Source organism: Spodoptera frugiperda, chromosome 22, assembly GCF_023101765.2.
Source record: "Spodoptera frugiperda isolate SF20-4 chromosome 22, AGI-APGP_CSIRO_Sfru_2.0, whole genome shotgun sequence".
Classification (NCBI taxonomy): domain Eukaryota; kingdom Metazoa; phylum Arthropoda; class Insecta; order Lepidoptera; family Noctuidae; genus Spodoptera; species Spodoptera frugiperda.
The window spans coordinates 4,566,050-4,585,858 of NC_064233.1; the positions used below are offsets into that span (position 1 = coordinate 4,566,050).

The 19,809-nt window shown below is 38.9% G+C and overlaps 2 protein-coding genes across 2 annotated transcripts in view; one reads left to right on the forward strand and one right to left on the reverse strand.

Annotated features, from left to right (window-relative positions):
* LOC118279723 (uro-adherence factor A) overlaps nt 1–19,809 on the forward strand; it is a 124,215-nt gene that overhangs the window by 61,482 nt on the left and 42,924 nt on the right. The window contains 16 exon segments of the mRNA XM_050702429.1: nt 211–375; nt 1,185–1,365; nt 6,751–6,842; nt 7,516–7,665; nt 9,233–9,369; nt 10,239–10,339; nt 11,018–11,035; nt 11,908–11,992; nt 12,589–12,705; nt 13,253–13,370; nt 14,743–14,829; nt 15,479–15,595; nt 16,019–16,102; nt 16,693–16,794; nt 18,114–18,271; nt 18,885–19,023. Coding sequence (XP_050558386.1) covers nt 211–375; nt 1,185–1,365; nt 6,751–6,842; nt 7,516–7,665; nt 9,233–9,369; nt 10,239–10,339; nt 11,018–11,035; nt 11,908–11,992; nt 12,589–12,705; nt 13,253–13,370; nt 14,743–14,829; nt 15,479–15,595; nt 16,019–16,102; nt 16,693–16,794; nt 18,114–18,271; nt 18,885–19,023 — 1,851 coding nt within the window.
* On the reverse strand, nt 1,889–3,704 carry LOC126912071 (uncharacterized). The gene has a single exon (XM_050702386.1). It carries the CDS (start codon nt 3,286–3,288, stop codon nt 2,083–2,085), a length of 1,206 nt encoding a protein of 401 aa, XP_050558343.1. The 5' UTR covers nt 3,289–3,704; the 3' UTR covers nt 1,889–2,082.

Consider the following 19,809-nt stretch of genomic DNA (forward strand, 5'->3'; position numbering starts at 1 on the left):
CGGTTTCACCCGCTCTGCTCGACTCCTATTGATCATAGCGTGATGTTTTATAGCCTATAGCCTTCCTCGATAAATACACTATTCAACACAAAAATAATTATTCAAATCGGACCAGTAGTTCCGGAGATTAGCGCGTTCAAACAAACAAACAAACTCTTCAGCTTTATAATATTAAGTATAGATTATACTAATTGTGCAATCTCCTTCCAGCATACTGGGGTCGCGATGGCGCTAGCGGCGGTGGCGCGGCGGCTGCGCAGGCGCAGGCACAAGCCCAGGCGGCTCTCTTCGGGTTCGGTTCCAGATACCCGCCCCCCACCACGCTGGGGGTCGCGGCCAACCAAGCTGCCTCCCTCGGCCTCCACCCTGCTGCCAGTAAGTACAATGGTATGATGTTTTTCTGGTTTTCTATTTTAGTATTTAGTGGTTTATTTATTAAGGTTGAATTTTGCTTGTTGGATTCTGGTGATTGGTCTGAAAAATTCGTTTGGTTTTGGAGCATGTATCTGCTATCATTAAATTCAAAATGTCTAAGTAAAATCATTTAAGCCAATTAAACCAATATAAAGCAGTTTTGATATGTCGATCAGTCCTCTAGTGAAGCTATTTGCTCGTTCCAATCCCAAAGTGTAGATTCTTATGGAGAAGAACGAACAAGAAACTCCATAGGTTACTCTTTTTCAATCAATTCCATGATCCAATTCTTGTATATTTTATTATGTAAACAAAAAAGACTGTAGTTTTTTTATGGTTTAAGTCAGTAAACGATCAGACGGATAACCTGAAGGTATAGCTGTATAGCTTATTAGCTTGTATCACACCATTGGACGTTAAATATTTACAAGCTGCAGTGATTACATTAACGCCATTTGATGACCAATTGCATGCATGTATGCATGACTAACCGCCCCCATTGCATGGCATGTCATCATTACATTAATATTAAAATGATTATAATAAGCATTATAAAAATACGTCGGGTTTTCCATCCTGACGCTATAACTCCAGAACACACGAACCGATTTCCACGGTTTTGCATTCGGCTCCGTGAGGTTTATAGCAAAAAAAATCAGGAAAAATTCAAGAGAAAAGCTGGAAAACAGCGAAAATCATTCGTGGCGAAACGGACGGTTTGATAGTAAGCAATAAAAAACAAATTTCCTAATAAAACTTTCCACTTCTAGGTGCAGCATGGTGGTCGATGGCGTCCCACCTGGCTGCGCAGGACTACCTGGCGAGGTTACAGGCCTCAGGCCTGAACTTCCCTCCTCTCGCAGACCCGTACGCTGCCCTCTCAGCCCTCTCAGGCAGTGGAGGGTTGAAACAGCCGCAAAAACCTGGGAAATTGTCTAGTCGGAATGAGAGGTGAGATTTTTATTTTATTTTAAATCGCCGCCGCCCATGGATATTTAATACACCAGAGGCGTTGCAAGTGCGTTGCCTTTAGGGTGATTCAAAATTTCAAAGACGAAGATTTTATTAAATATTACTTTAGTAAGTTATAAATAACTTTCGTGAGACATACTAAATTAATTATTATGTTATCGGCTTACTCACGTAAATGTTTGACGAGGAACTCGACTAGTTTCGAGCCATGCTAGAGGCTCATATTCATAAGCATTACGCGATACAATGCAATTTTAAGTTGCACTTAAATATCGTGCTAACTCGGTCTTTTTACAAAGAATTGATAGCGACAGAACTAGTCTTGAGATCGACTTAAAATTGATTAGCGTTTGAGTATTTGAACATAAGCTGATAACATAATAATTAATTTCTTATAAAATGTCACTACCAAAAATGTCTAACTACCAACTATTTTACATCAAAATCGTCTACGAGTATTGTAGAGGAATATGAGGTCTTGCAGGAATAAAAGAACTGTACAAATACTCAAACAACGGAGAGATATAATTTTGGTGTTAACAGAGCAAATGATGATAGGCAAGTGACGACATAACGTGCATTAATATGCTTCCTTAAAATTACGAGCCTAAATAGGCCGTTGGAAAGGTTGCTATGAAGCAACGGCTAGGCGCTTCAACATGCCCCCGGGCGTTGAAAGCAACGGTTTCAACCAAATTAATCCGAAGACACCGGCAGCGGGCAGATCCTGTTAAATGCGCGTCGAACAACTCCGGTGGAGGTCTTTATGTCAGCTACTCGAGCGATGCCATCCTTCCCTGGGTAGACAGCCACAATCCGTCCCAAGCTCCACTTCAAAGGAGGAAGGTTATCTTCCTTTATCACGACCAATGTGTTCACCCGTAATGCATCCTTCGAGGAACGCCACTTGGCCCGCAGCTGTAATTCTGCAATGTACTCTTTGCTCCATCTATGCCAGAAATGCTGACGCAGCTGCTCAATGCGTTGAAAGCGAGATAGGCGGTTGGCAGAGTAATCGCTGAAGTCAGGTTGCTTTAAGGAAGTGAGAGGTCGCCCAACAAGAAAATGTCCTGGCGTGAGCGGACTGTAATCGGCAGGATCGGAAGATAGCGGCGTCAGTGGACGAGAATTCAGGACGGCTTCAATTTTAGTTAATGCGGTGTAAAGCTCTTCAAATGTCAAATTACAATTTCCCAACACTCGATTAAGGTGGTACTTTGTTGACTTTACACCTGCCTCCCAGAGTCCTCCGAAATGTGGGGTATACGCGGGTATAAAATGGAATCTGATTCCATCTTTCGCTGCATCCTCACTCAATGACGAACTATTCGATTTTAAAAACTTAGATAGTTCGTTGTATGCACCGACAAATGAGGTACCGTTGTCGGAAAAGATATCAACGGGTTTTCCTCTACGAGCAATAAATCGATGCAAAGCCAGTAAGTAACTTTTACTAGTTAAGTCGCCAACAAGTTCCAAATGAATGGCTTTAGTAGTGAAACATATAAAAATGGCAATGTACACCTTTACCAGCCTGCATCCACGGCCTTGACGACTGGCACACAAGATAGGGCCGGCATAATCAACGCCCGTACTCTCGAAGGGATAACCTGGACGAAGCCGTTCTTGCGGTAAGTTACCCATAATAGGTGCGACCACCTTACCCTTCATGCGCCGACACAGAACGCACTTATGATAACAAGCCTTCGCCAAGTTGCGGCCCCCTATCGGCCAATAAGATTCCCTAATCGATGCTAATAATAATTGTGGGCCAGCGTGCATAAGCCTTTTATGCTCAAAATAAAATAATAATTTAGTAAATTGATGAGTGGACTGTAATAAACAAGGATGTTTTTTATTATATAAAAAATCTGAATTATCGAGACGTCCTCCTACTCGCATTATATTTTTGTCATCTAAATAAACATTAAATTTTAAAAGGACGCTCTTCTGAGGTAAGCTCTTTTTATTTAAAAGTAGTTCATACTCGGGAAATGATTCGTACTGACACCTACGAATGACAACAGTGAGTGCATCTTCCAACTCATCCTGTGTCAAATAATTAGTTTTAGGATACTGCTTCTGACATGACTTAATAAATCTCAACACATAAGCTACAGAGCGTATAAGCCGTGAATAATTGGAAAACCGGTTAAATTCAATTAATGCCTCACCTTTAGATTCTAATATTACAGCATTTAACGATAGATTAGGTCGAGTCTCCGGTAACGTCTCTGAACATTTGATTTGAGTTGGCCACTCAAACCGATCCAGTCGTAAAATCTGGTCTAATGTTTTCCAAGTCAGTATTATTGTCAGAAACAGTTTTAGAAAAAATGCATTTTAAATCACTACATAACAATGAAATAGAATTCTGACTAATTGGACCGGAAACTATCCACCCTAAACTAGTTTCATACAAAACTGGTTTTCCGTTACCTAACTTTATTCTGTGTGATCCTAACAAATCCCAAAAGAGATCAGCACCGATGAGAATATCTACCTCAGCAGGCTTGCAAAATGTAGGATCTGCTAAAGTTATATTTAGCGGAATATTTAATGTCGAGTAATTAACTTCGCGGCACGGAACATTACTTGTAATGTATGGCAAAACAAAACAATTAAGGTCGAAAGTAATACTATCGTCCATCGGTGTTATCCTTACACGACACAATTTACCTGCGTGCGACGTAACATTATTTATACCAAGTATACGTTTGTTTACTTGCGTTGTTACTAACTTCAATTGTCTGCATAACCGGTCTGTGATGAATGACGATGTGCTGCCGCTATCGAGAACCGCGCGAGCGACGTGCACTACGCCATTGTTGTCCCGCAGTTTGACCTGTGCGGTGGACAACAACACATCACGCTGCTTATGATCACGGGATGATGCAATGTTTGCTGACAATGCTACGTTACTCGTGTCCGTGGAAGCAGACGGTACAGACGAAGATGGTGACGAGTTATTTGAATTACCGTTAATTGTATTCACCTCAGTGCATTTACTATCGGTGTGAACTAGTGTATTATGCCTGCGCTTGCATAGTTTACAACCTGGTTTTTTACATTTATTGGCATAATGACCGGACCGAAAGCAGTTAAAACAAATCTTAAAGGTGGGCAGTAGTTTGAATCGAGCGTCATTGCTGAGTGCGAGAAACTGTGGACAATTATTTAGCGAATGATCTCTGTTACAATTAGGACACACTTTGCGAGACATTTCGTTGTTATTTATACTGTGATTAAGAGAATGTGTAGCTACCATAGATTTTATCTTAGGACATGATTTATTAGATGTTTGGGAACAATTATTGCGTGATAATTCTAAGGTCTCAATAAGGTCAGCTCGACTACGCAGGAATTTTATGAAATCTTCAAACGTTATAGGGCTGTCCTTATCTATCCTACCTTTGCACTCTTCCCACTCGCGATAGGTCTTTTGATCAAGCTTGCGAGTCATAATATAAATCAACAACGTGTCCCACTGCTTAACAGGCTCACCTAACGACTCTAATGCTCGTAAGTCTTTATTTATTAAATCAATTAGAGATTTTAATGCAACAGAAGACTCCTTTATGATGCTTTCGATATTAAATAACGCAGACACATGATTTTGTATGAGTAATCTTTTGTTATCAAACCGATCACATAACAACTGCCATGCCACAGAATAATTACTCGAAGAAAACTCAATAGAATTGATAACTACCGCAGCTGACCCTTCAAGAGATGCTCTCAAGTAGTGAAATTTATTAATTTCGTCAATGCTATCATTGCAATGAACGAGACTACTAAAGGTGTCACGGAATTCTAGCCAATTCGTATATAAACCGCTGAACTTAGGTAACTGGATTGTTGGCAACTTAACTGGCTTATGCACATTAGTGTGACTACCCTTACAACTTTCCATCGACTCATTATCTTTATTATAGTCACTGATAATATTCTGTGCCCTGGACAAGGATTTATAATAAAGAGACTCAAAATCAGAACGTTCGGAAAATTGTAATTTAATGTCCTCGACAAGGCACTCCAGACGTAACTGTACCTCATCATACTGCTCATACAACGACTCCATCTTGCCTATGCGCAACTGCAGCTCAGCCATGTCACAATTGGTTAGGGTTCTGTCCTTGAGTGAATCCAGAAAGGCAACGAAAGCAGTCAATCGACCTTTAAAGCTTCCTCGCTTCTTAACTAATTCCCTTTCCTCGGACATACTGGGAGACAGGTGTATTCAACCTGGAATTGATACAGGAATACTATTTAAATATGAACAATATGTACCTAACACGCGTCTAAAGGCTTTATAATTTGTACAGTTAACAATACTAAGCCAACAACAAACACAATGTAACATCAATTTAACTAACTATGATTTAACGTTCGATAACTTTAAGTTATAGTTAATGATGCAATATGTTCAGTTACCTACAATGTTATGTTATAAACCTTTTCTACAAAACAATTAACGAAGCAAACAAATTATATTATTGAAAGTACTATTGAAAGTAACTCGATATAACATTAAGTTAATTGAACAAAATAATGACTTGCATTAATATTTAACACTCAAAAACAATGCGAACAATTATGTCTAGGTACCTGCTAACATTAAAAATAACTATGTGAATTAGTTACAGTTTGTATAAATAAAGTTTAAATGATGTAGCAAATAAGCTAACTATACTATAATAAATATAAATTTAAACTTTTACTGTTACATAAATACTAATCACAATATAACAAAGTACCAAATGATTTTCAATCTAACACAATGCACTAATGTAATATAATACTAATAAATACACTAACCTGTGATATTTCTTAACGATTTAGTTTTATTTATATTACCTGAGTGTTGGGTGATGATATTAATAGAATAAATGCAATACACCGCAATTAAATTGCTTGAGTTCAGTCCAACTGATTGTCCTGCCAAAACCTGCAAGTCACGCCGGCTAATTGACGATCCTTAATTATTCCTTTCTTCAATTTTAACCGCTGATCTTCATATATCCGGCTCGAAGGACCATGTAGAGGAATATGAGGTCTTGCAGGAATAAAAGAACTGTACAAATACTCAAACAACGGAGAGATATAATTTTGGTGTTAACAGAGCAAATGATGATAGGCAAGTGACGACATAACGTGCATTAATATGCTTCCTTAAAATTACGAGCCTAAATAGGCCGTTGGAAAGGTTGCTATGAAGCAACGGCTAGGCGCTTCAACAAGTATACATTAAAATATTATTCCTCCTTCATTATCAACCACCCTAAATTACAACCACATGCTAAAACCAACCTTATCACCAACACAATACAGTACCAAATCCCCTAACCACCCTTCTGATTTCAGGTCAGGCAGAAGCAGTACATCATCAGGCGCGTCCACGAAGGACAAGAGTCCATCGACGGGCAGCGCCAACTCACAGAGCATGAGTGAGTGGGGCACGTATCTATGTCCAATACAGGAGTACAGGGCATTTTACTGATTTAGACCTTATGACTGTAGTTTTAGAGTCTGTATCCCTTTAGCAGGGCATAAATTTGGTTTTTTGCAAGGGAATTTAGACTTTATAGCTATGGATGTAGAGTCTGTATCCCTTCTACGAAGGACAAGAGTCCATCGACGGGCAGCGCCAACTCACAGAGCATGAGTGAGTGGGGCACGTATCTATGTCCAATACAGGAATACAGGGCATTTTACTGATTTAGACCTTATGACTGTAGTTGTAGAGTCTGTATCCCTTTAGCAGAGTATGATTGTACATTTGAGGGTATTGTCGACATGTGTGCAAGGGAATTTAGACTTTATGGCTATAGTTGTAGAGTCTGTATCCCTTCAGCAGAGCATGATTGTACATTTGAGGGTATTTTCGATATGTGTGTAAGGGAATTTAGACTTTATAGCTATAGTTGTAGAGTCTGTATCCCTTCTATGGGCAACGCAGAGTATGACTGATACTGGTTGAAAGTGACACGTAAATCCGTGTGCAAGGGGAACTAGATCTTAAACCTGTTACAATAAGGTATACTCTTGCTAAATAAGTGTAAAATACTATACTAATACCAACCTGAAACTAGTGAATTATTATTTATAATAACCACTTCGTCATTCCAGGATCATCATACGGTCTTCCGAAAACATCATCACCATCAGCGATGCACCATTCCCAGTCACTGTCCAGCCTGGCCTCGCTGAACAGCCTCGTGGCTGCTCCTCATCAGAGCAAGCCCAGCAACAAGCCAGCCTCTACTCCCCAACCTTCCAGTAAGTATATACTATATAATGTAGCGATCACATCATCAGCCAATTAGTGGATACTGCTGACCAAAGCCTCTTCTCAAACGGAGAAGGTATAATAAAGCTATCACATCAACAGCCTATTAGTGGCCACTGCTGATCAAAGCCTCTTCTCGCACGGAGAAGATTTTGAGCATTAATCACCACGCTTGTTCAATGCGGGTTGGCGATGTCGATTTCCGGACGATGTTTTCCTTCACTGTTTGTCGGTGTTGTCTTAATAATCGTAGATAATTGTATTTAATGTTAGAAGTGTGACTTGTACAATACTTTGCTCGATCTGAAAATCGAACCCGAGATTTTATTTGACAGTTGTACTTGCTATTACTAGACGTACAAGACAATCTGATCATCACATCACACTATATCACAATATTATAAAATAGCTTCCGCCCGCGACTCTGTCCGCGCGGATGTCGGTCTTCGCGTGGAAGTATTGTTTTTCCATTTTGAATAACTCTGATAATAAATATCTATTGGACCCAAATACGGCGAGGCCCATAATAATTAAGGAGATCCCTCTTTTGAGCTACTGCTGTTGAGCTCGCGTTCTGTAGAATAAAACTGAAAAATAAATGCGTGATGCCTGAACATATAGACAGACAGACAAAAAAAAAATCACAAATTTGGGTTTGGTATCGATCCAGTAACACCCCCTACTATTTATTTTTTCTATATTTTCAATGTACAGAATTGACCCTTCTACAGATTTATTATAATATGAATGAATGAATTAATGAATGAATGAATGAGAGTGTTATAAACGTAAGAGTAGACAAATATAATCAGAAAGCTCCGAACTGCTAAGCTATCGGGAGTTATACGTGTTATTGTGAGTCAACCATAAGAGATAGACATTTGCTGTCGTGGAATATTTTTTAAACAATTTTAAGGAGAACATTTCCGTCATACATGATTTTTGTGTAGCTTTAACCATTAAGGCTGCACACGCGACGGAAGCTTAAAAAATGGAGAAAGTTCTCCTGTTTTCCCAACATTTCCCTTCACTGCTCTGCTCCTATTGATCGTAGCGTGATGAAAAGTATACTATAACCTGCCCAGGAGTATGAAGAACAATTGTACCAAGTTTCGTTGAAATCTGTCGAGTGGTTTTTGTTTCTATAAAGAACATACAGACAGACAGACAGACAGACAGACAGACAGACAGACAGACAAAAATTTTTCTGATTGCATTTTTGGCGTCAGTATCGATCACTAATCACCCGCTGATAGTTATTTTGGAAATACATATATTTCATGTACAGAATTGACCTCTCTACAGATTTATTATAAGTATAGATAGATGTGACAGTATGTTTGTTTAGAAGTTTGTCCATCACTCACGCTGGAACTACCGAACGGACTTTGATGAAATTTCATATACAAACAGGGTATGAACTGACTTAGATGATAGGATACTTCTTATCCCACGGGGACGCGGGCAAAGCCTCTAGTAGAACCTAGTATAGATCATTCACAAAAAAATACTATGATAACACTCTAGAAATCACTCCAAAACCTCTTCTCCTTCCAGAAAAGCCATCCTCCTCGTCGTCATCGTCGAAGGGCAAGGAGCGCGAGCTGGCCCTGCTGCGCGGCGACCTCATGCTGGCGCAGGCCGCGGCGCACGGAGCCTACCACGCCGCCGTCGCTGCCGCCGCCAAGGGGAAGGTAAATAGATACACTTATGTGGCGACACTCTGACAAGTGACAAGTGACAGATGACAGAAGTCACACATAGACTATCGACAAGCAAATCAACGGATGACGTCACAAATATCCTGCATCGCACATATGAAGTTTGCATGCGAATTAACACGGATAGAAAATCCCAACGAACAACAGTTGGGCAGAAAGCCCGCCAGGCATGATCACCTCGCCTGGTCGGAGGATCCTCCTTTTCTTAGGGAACTTTACTCGCTGTTCCCTAAACTTATTTATTTATCTACACTCTATTGCTTACACCTTACAAAAAATACAGGACAACGCTTGCGTTGTGTGAGTGAGGTTACCGGAGACCCAAACATATCTATAGCGGTTCTCCGACATCTTTAATAACAGGATAACACTTGCTTTGCGTTACGTTGTGTAAGCGAGATACATACTTACATACATAACCTCACGCCTGTCTCCCATGGGGGTAGGTAGACACAATGGAATGCACATTGCTACGATTCTTACACTCCTCCCGGCCTAATTATCCCCCCTCTTCCCAAACCCCGATTACTCAACAACCCTTAAATTCCTAACCCCCAAAAAGCCGGTTACGCACTTGTAACACCTCTGGTATTGCGGGTGTCTATGTCGCCGATTGCTTAACATCAGGTGATGCGTCTGCTCGTTTACGTGTTTAGCAATCGACGTGTTTCATGAAAAAAGTGACTTCAATAGAAATTTGATTATTGGGAAGACGAAGGAGTGTGGGATTTCCATCTCACTTACTTAAAACATCATTACGATCATCTGTTTAGCCTTCATTGTGATACTTCCTAAATGTTCCATACTTCCTAAATAGCTAAATAATATGATTTTACTTGCAGAACATGTCTCCCCTGTACCCGTTCGGCATGCCGGGCGCGGACAAAGATGGCCGCCACGCCGGCATCGACTCCCTCACCGGCCTACCACACACTATACTCAGGTGAGAACAATGCTTTACATATATATACTACGGGTACAGCAAGTATAACAGCTCACGCATAGGACCCATTTAGTATTTTAGTTTTAAGTAAAATTTCCGTGGTGCCTGGCGACTGAGCTTCTCCCAGTTGTGCAGTCTTTGTGCCTTATGGCACAGTCATTCTGTCTCCTGCATTAAATTCACTGAGGGAAGTGGAAACTATCGTTTTCTTTTACTTCTCCTCTAATAACATCTTCTGATTTGTTTCGTTGCGGGATCCAAGACAGTCATTCATGTCCCTGGGACGCGCCGGTCTTCAGTGTTCCGATGTTTTCATGGTTGTATCTACTGTAGATCCTGGCTTACAGGAGTTGCAGCGGTATGGGAGGCTGTGGCGGGCTTGTTAAATTAAAAACTCCGTAAACTATTCGAGAAAAGCTCGACTAGTTTCAAATAACAACGGGGACTTTGTTCATGAATAGGGCCGACAAGACAAGGTGACGTCTACACTAAAAAACATACATATATATGTGTGGTAGTGTAATAAACAAATCTATCTAGCAAACCCTGCAAAAATATATTTGTAAATTGTGATTTTCCTCCGAAAGCCTTGTTTTTTTTAAGCCCATTTAATAATGTCCTAATACAAATTATTCCTTTCTCAATAAAACTAATGTATATTTGTGTTTGTTCTCCCAGTGCTGCTTTAGAAGGAGGGTAAGATATCTCATTGCACTCTAAACTACAGTTCCTAAAACGTTAAAAAAATCTACAAATAGTTTTGTGACACAAATTAATTTAACTATGTTTTACGAGGTAACTCGATTAGTTTCAAGCCGCGACAGGGGCTCATTTTTACCCGACTGCGCCAGAAGGAGGGTTATGTTTTTTAATCATAAAGTCATGAGTAGCATTGCAAAGTAGTCAAGTACAGACATACTTAAATGATTTGTTGTCTTAGTACGAGGTAAAAACGAGACTGCGTTCGGCGCTCCTATTGGTTGGTTCATTAGAGCCGGCCAATCATAGCGTTAAACTTAAAACAAACACGTAAAGCCCTCTGATGGCAGTTGGTATAACTATTTTCTTTGACTTTCAACACTGCCATTTTGGTTTCAAATAAAATAAATAACAGTGCCTCATTAGTTTAAAAGTAATAAACTATTTTAGAACAAGACACTCCTAATTTTACGTCTTTTAGAGTGGTCTAATAGGGTAGATGACTAATTTTTAATTTAATGTCCGTCTTGTAGATTATTTTAAAATATTAGACACGTATTTTTTATTTTCTTACAGAAACAAATACTTTCAAAGATATATCAATTTGAAATATCGCGTGACGTCACTTTAGAGTACGTTTTATACTAAAAAGTGACGTAGTTAGCTCCCACTCCTAAACTTTGATTCGTTTTATCTAAGTATTGTAATGTTATATGACAAAATAAAAAAATACGTATCTAATATTTTTTCATTACCTAACTGACGGACTAATTAGATTTTTAATTTTCACACCCCGTCATCATCCCTATTACTTACTTAGTTAGTCGTTTTTGTACATTAATTAATTGATTGATGTTTCTCATTCGCAGTGATCCGTCTTCAGTGCTGGGTGGAGTCCGCCTGCCTCCCGACACGGAGATTATAAAGTACACCTCCTCCTTGGCTGGGCCTAAGGTTTGTTTACAATATTTTTTATATAAAATGAATGTATATTGACTAGCTAATCACACGCAGATCCATCTACTGTTCAGCTCATCGTAGTGTAATGTTGGATGACATAGAGCACCCAACACAAAAAATAAAATAAAACCAGGCCTGCGCAGTATTAGCAGACCAACGTCTCGCGGGTTCGATTCCTGCACGGAACAATAGCGATTATGACGGGGTATGAAAAATAAAAATCTAAGTCCGTCCGTAATAAAAAAAATATTAGACACGTATTTTTATTAAACGTATCAAAGTTTAGGAGTGGTATTGGTAGTGGTATTTAAAATTAATATATCTTCGAAAGTATTTGTTTCCGTAAGAAAATACACGTGTCTCGTGTTTTAAAATAGTCTACAAGAACGGATATAACAATTAGAATTAGTCATCTACTCTATTCTGTATAATCCACAAATTATTGTTCCAAGTCTGGGTGTAATGTGCACGTAAAATTATGTATTTATAAATGCACCCAAGACACTCCTTATGTCTAAAATACTACTATTATTTAATAGCTTTATCACTCATGTACCAATAACCAATGAACTTGTACCGTTACTCCTCAGGCGGGTGCCGGCACGACGACCCGAGGCCGCAAGAAGACGATCTCCCTGGACCCGCCGCACGTCAGTGTACACCCCGCCGATAGAAACGCACCGCTACCCAGCAAACGGCCTAAACTTGTAAGTTTATACATATATTAATGTAATTTTAATTGTTATTATTTCTTTAAACAAGAATGGTTGAATTTTGGTATGCAATAGAAGTTTTGCGGCATAAATGATAAATTATATTTATTTTTGCAAATAGGTTACAATGTAACTCTTTTACACGTCTCTTAAATAACTAGATGAGGCCGACATCTCCAATCGGACTACTCTGAGAAGAAATGCCGAAACAAACTCAACTCAATCAAATAAAGATGTGAGAAAACCGTGCATGATGACATATATCTTATAGGCCTCTTTTTAAGTAAATAAGTCATTATTTATTATTTAAAAGTATAACCCCAATTAGTGTCGTGGTGATCCGGTAGTTTAAGACGTTCGTTTCTCACAGGCTATAAGTGGCCACTGCTGAATAAAGGTCTCTTCTTGCACAGAGAAGGTTATAGCATTAATCAAACGTTTGGCGATTTCAAAATTATAATTAGAAATTATAAGTAATCCCAGGTTTCAATCTCATACTATTTTTAGCGCGCGGTAACTAACGTCTGTTATTTTTTCCTAGGATGAGTACGGTAACTCCCGCTCGTCAGTGGAAGTGATCCGGCTTCCGACCAAACCGGACCGAGCCGGACACAACTCGCTGTCCGGCACGCCACCGCCTAACCTATCCGATTATGCAGGTATGTATGTTATTTACTCATAATATTTTACTATAACATAAAGGACAGCAATAGGTATAATGACTGGGTCAAAAAAATAATGATTACAACTTTTCAATACAATAAAATATTAAAAAATAATCACACTCTCATTTATAAATTTGACTTAATTTTCGATTTTTTCTAGCAAAATTTCTAGAAATAAGTATGCTATTTGACGTAAAACTTATGACATCATAATAGAGTATATCATACAAAGTTCTAAGAAAATATCGAAAAAAGTATTGAATTTGACTAGTAGGAAACTAGCCTATTAATTTAAAGAAGCTGTTCTTTAGGTTAATTGATTTTTATTTGAACCATGGGCGGCAACGATTGCTTACCATTAATTGATCTATCTCTCCATTTGCCGTTATATCTCAAAACGTTTAGTACTCTGCTCAATGATGACTATCGGGAATAAAATATTCCCAGAGCTGCGGACTACCTAGCGGGTTTACCGGGGCTCCAGCTCGAATAGCTGGAGAAGGAACGGGATGGTTTTTAGTCAATAAGAGTCTGTCTCGCCTCACTCAAGCCTGGAGGGAAGAGATTTGCCCCCCTACCCAAGGATAAGATATATTAATATATCGACACCAGCAATTTATACTACGCTAACTCGAAATTTGGAAAAAACTTTTTTTATGCCAAGTTGCTTAAAATGTGTGTTTACACACGTCATAAAAAAATTGAGAAGAAATATGCAAAAATAAGAAAGTTACAAATCTTATAAAACGCTAAGTAAAGGTACTTTTTGAAATCACTCGATTTATATTACGCCAACTATTATTAGCGGAGTGTGCGCGGGGATCACTTTGGTCAAAATCCGTGCAACACTGCACTAACTCATAGTTAGCGTATTTTAGTGCGTTCGTGTGTATACTTGTTCGTTTGTAAAATGAACGACTTAGCGACTTTTACATAGTAAATACTTATGTGTTAACGTATTAATTAGTTTATTAATGGTACGTTGACTATTATTTTTGTGAATAAGTACATGTTCTTTATAAAATATTGAAATATGCATCAGATGATTGATCATGCGCTACGACGTCCCGTACTACACTACGCTAACATAAGTTAGACTTGTATAAGATGTAATTTTTTTTGATGAATTACGTTTATATACGGCTAACTTGCGCTAAATCAAAAAATAGAAATAATTAAGAAAATATAAATATGAGATATTACAAAGAATAAATTAAATATTAAGCATACCAAATTTCATAAAAGTATCTTAATTAATGTAAAAGTTATCACGTTTTTCCCTTTAAACGCCGCTACTGTAAAGTACGCTTTTTGAGTTAGCGCAGTATAAATTGCTGGTGTCGATATGTTTTTATTGTACTTGCAGGTATATCTCGTGAGCTCCTGCAAACCATAGCTAGTCAGAGTGGAGTGAGTCTGGCTGCGCTGGAGAGACAGCTGGCGGGCTCTGCAGGTAATTATCTATCCGTTCACTAGTATAGTGTTATATTCATCATCGTCATCTTCTTATCTGTATGTATCCTTAGTATGAGTAGATAGGCCCAGGTGGAAGAAAAGAGTGGACTGTATTTTCGACGGTTTAATAAGGTTTTAACAAAGGTAATGCGGTTTGCGATGCATGTGTGCATTGTAGGAAGGTGTTAACGTGTGCGTTAACATAGAGTTTGTTTTACGTTAAACGAGATCGAAACAAGAATGCGTTGGGCAGTCTGATTAGTTTGTTCATTAGCGCTAGCCAATTAGAGCGCTGGATTTCGTATAACGTATAGCAAACTCGTACTAACGGTATAGTTTAAGTTTACGCTCAGTGTAATACTATATTCTAATCATATATATGTACATAGCTTAGTATCAGTGGAAACGGTCACATAGTTTCACAGCTTAGCTATTACATCTTTGTAGAATAGTTACATAGCACATCTCTGGTGGAAAATCACCTAAAAGCTTCCCTTATATCAATCCATCTTTTAAAAAGAAATCTGCTTCCATATCCGTTACGTAGTATTAAAGATCTAAACATACAAGGGACAGATAGCGGTAAGCAAATTTGTTTCATACTACATATGTAGTGATTAACATCTATTCTTATTTTTTTCTTACAGAGGCTGGACTGAACTTAAGCACAAAGATGGGAGATGACTCTCCCCTGGACCTGGGCGTCAAGTCCTCTGTCGTGGATGAGGACGCTCCACTCAACCTCTCATTGAAACCTACTCCTGGTGAGTCATAATATAAACCGGTCAACAATCCAGACACAATGCTATAAAGAACTGGGATTTAACAATAGTTTTATACATTTTCCTTTTTATGGTATAAGCCGGTAAACGATCAGACGGATCACCTGATAGAAAGCAATCTCCGCTGCCCAATGAACTCCCGAAACCCCAGAGGCGTTGTAAATGTGTTCGGCCGGGGAAATGCCTAATACCAGGCATTTAAGAGTTGTTAAGGAATCAGGAATTAGGAAGATTGGAAAGGCGGATAATTGAGTCTCCGGTAACCTCCTCGCACAACGCCATCGTTGTTTCACGTCGGTTTTCTGTGAGGTCGAGCCGGCCCATTGGTGCCGAAGCATGGCTCTCCCAAACTTAATTTCACGTTTAATTATTTTTATTAATTACTCCTTAATTTTGTCTTTCCAGCGAGTTCCCAAGCATCGGACGCTCTCTCGCGACTGACGTCACTGAGCAGCTCTCTCAACGCGTCCTCCAGTCACGATAGGATATGTAAGTATCATAAATACAAAAAATATTATATAAATTACTAAATGACATATAATAGTCATCAACTCTTAGTACAATCGGGCAATATTCTCATGACTATCAGCCGTTTTCACCAATTAGAGTCTAATTGGTGAAAGGTCTAATTAGACCATCACTTAACTAAAAGTTACATAGCATGACGTAACACCTAAACTATCCCCTTGCTTTTAACGCTAAATATTACTTATAGGTGAAAATCTAAATGCTATTAAGTATCACCTGTCTTTTACCGGGGCTCGGACTCGGAAGCAGGAGTAGGAACGGGGTGGTGTTTAGTCAGTAAGAGTCTGACACTCCCTCTCGCCTCGCCCAAGGCGGGAGAAATAACTGGATGATTTTCTCCCCTTAAAAAAATTGTCTAGGAGGTCACAGGCACAGGATGTGGTTAATTCTCAAACCGTGCGAAAACGGGCTTTTGGTCAGCAGTAGTATGCGTGTCAAAGCTTGTAATAATATTAGCTGGCATTACCTATCTACGTTACTTAATATTTACTCATATAATATGTGTGTAAGCTTTCTATAAAACTAAATAAATTAACCCTGTATCAAAACAGCCCGACGCAAGCCGGGCGCTAAGCCTCGTCGCGTCGCCCCGGAATTGAACCCTGTACCCGACGCACCGCGGCCTAAATCCAGTGGAAGCGAGGACAGTGAATGTACGTTGTCATTTCAAAAGGATATTTATTTTTGGATTGGATTTTTGGAAATCTTTATCAACTTAATTGCCATTTGCCATTGGTTTATTCAAAAAATAATTAAAAATATTTTAAGAAAATAGTTAAGGCCAGGCGTAGTGTCTTGTACCTGTTTTACGAGGTAACTCGACTAGTTTCGACTTGCACCTGGGGCCCATTGCTATTCCGAAGAAGACGTTATTATTTTTTTCATAATAAAAACCTTATAAAAGATATGTGTATTATATAAGATCATTCATATGTTTGATATTCCATAAAATATATGTACCTTAAAACGATTTATTGCTAACGGCCAACAATTATTCGCCCTCGTTACGTTATAAAAAGTATCCTATCACCCAATTCAGCTCATACCCTATCTGTATACCAAACATCAAAATCCGTTCAGTAGTTTCACCGTGATTGACGGACAAACAAACTTTCACATTTACAATATTAAATGTGATTACGTAAAGATTTCCAAAATGAAAGTGTGATTTTTCTTTGAATTTGTGTTATTTTTAAGTTGCTTGCTACAGTTTTGTATCGATACAATGTCTTGCCAACGGTTCACTGTCCTCCCATCCAGGGCTTTTAACACTTTGAACGCCGTGGTGGTCACCGGTGACCGACGTTAGCGGAGGATTTGCCTTCAACAATTTTTTATTGGCAGTCAAAGACTTAAATAATTGTTTATTACATAATTAATAATACTAATTATTACTAAATTGTAACTAACATGTCCTTGTATCGATGCATAACGTTTTAATATCATGCCTTGTTCCCCAATGGTGTAAGCAGAGGTCTGTAGATTTATAGGGTGACTGGTAATTAGTGAACGATATTTAAACACGTGATTGTACTCATGATTACAAACGACTTTCTTAAAGAAACTTTTTTTGTATAATCATTAGTTTTATTTTTATCACAATAACAAAGTAAAGCAAGTAAAGTTCCAAGATACCTACCTACTTACTAGTCTTTCTATAACGCGGGCGATATTTTGTCGTTTTGTTATTGTGATAATAAAAAATCATGGGTATACAAAAAAAGTGTCCTTTGGAAAAGTTGTTTATAATCATAAGTACAATCACGTGTTTAAATATCGTTCACTAATTACCAGTCACCCTATATATTTACAATTCTGTTATGAAACTCACATAACGTCACATATGTGGATGCCTCGTTTGTCCAGTGGTTGTAAGTGGGACTGCTGGGCAAGAGGTCTCGCATTTGATTCCCCGGTCGGGCAACATATAAACTAAAATTAAACTTGCAAACTAAATACCATCATCCCACAGCAGTAGCGGGCTGGGCAGGGCGGGAGGGTCGGCCTCGGAACCTGGGCCGCGGCGTCAGCAAGCCCAAGAAGAACACGGTCGCCTCGCTATTGGCGCAGAGCAGGGCGCTCGGGCTGCGGCCTGCGCTCGCGCACCAGTTGCTGGCTGAGACTGATTTGGTAAGTTGTTTTGTACTATAGAATCGTAAACTATAAATGTACTGTAAACCAGCTAGTTGGACTTGACTTGGCTAGAAAAAATCAATGCCTCAGTCTTCTACAATCCCCAATCTCCAATCGCAAAAATGAAGCTACTTGTACCTCCTGCCATGTTAACGGTATCCATGTGTAGAAAGCTGATTGCTTACTATGTAAGCTACCAAAAAAAAACATAGACTTATTTGTGTATAACACTGAGCATAATACAGTGTGTAATCTTTTTTTTTTTTTTTTTTCGACTTAAAGAAAAGGAGTTCTGGTTTTCAATTTAACCTTTATATCAGTAAGTTTATGTGCGCAATTAACTCGCACTTGACCGAACCTATTTTATAACACTTTAAGCTTAAGAGAACGATTTAGATATGTTGGCTCAATCGAAAAATGGAAGCGGTTAAGTAGATTGAAGGCACTTCACAGTTTTATATTAAACAAACTCAGAAGAAGATTATCTTAACATTATTTCCATTTAGAAATAATATATTACACTTTTGTAGATGATTTTAACTTCATTTCCATTTACCAAATATATAAGACTTTTGTAGTTAAATAAAACTTAATATAATATGTTTTCCAGGAGAAACTAAAAGCCCTGCTGGGCGAGACGGCGAGCACGGACTCGGAGTGTCCGTCCGACAGTTGTCCGTCCGACTCGGACGCGTCCGACACCAGTCGGAGGCCCAACGACGCACAACTACGGCTGCCGCTGGCTTTGGGTGAGATTCTAGCTCATTCTCTTTAGCTTTCTGAAAAGAAAGCAAGAAAAACAGTTAATTTGCACCGATTACAAAAGTAATAAACATACATCTATACTATACTAATATTATAAACCTGAAGAGATTGTTTGTTTGAACGCGCTAATTTCCGGAGCTACTGGTTCGATTTGAATAGTTATTTTTGTGTTGGATAGTGCATTTATCGAGGAAGGCTATAGGGTATAAAACATTACGCTATGGTCAATAGGAGCCGAGCAGAGCGGGTGAAACCGCGCGGAAGTAGCTAGTAATTGATAAAATAAAAATAAATGTATTCACGGCGCAAAACTGACTATTTTGACAAACTATTTTCTGCCTCGTCGAGTGGTTGCAATTACGACTGCCGAGCAAGGGGTCTCAGCAAAGTACAGGGGGCAAAGTATTACTGAACTTTTTTCGGTTTATCGAAAATTTATTTAACAACGTTTGATATCCATAAATAGTCCTACACTTCTTTATTTCCTAACTTTCATTCCACCGACTAACTTATTAAAATCTGCACGGTTGGCGCAGTGGCTGGACAACCGGCTGCCACGTAACGTGTAGCGGACTCGATTCCCGCACGAAGCCATTCTTTGTGTGATCCACATATTGTTGTTACGGGTTTGGGTGTCATGTGTATGTGAACTTGTATTTTTGTAAACGCACACACGACCCAGGAGCATATATCCTAGTGTGATGCAATGTATATATTTAAAAAAAATAATACATAGAAGTAAATACCTTGATTTCCCAACGATATTTAAT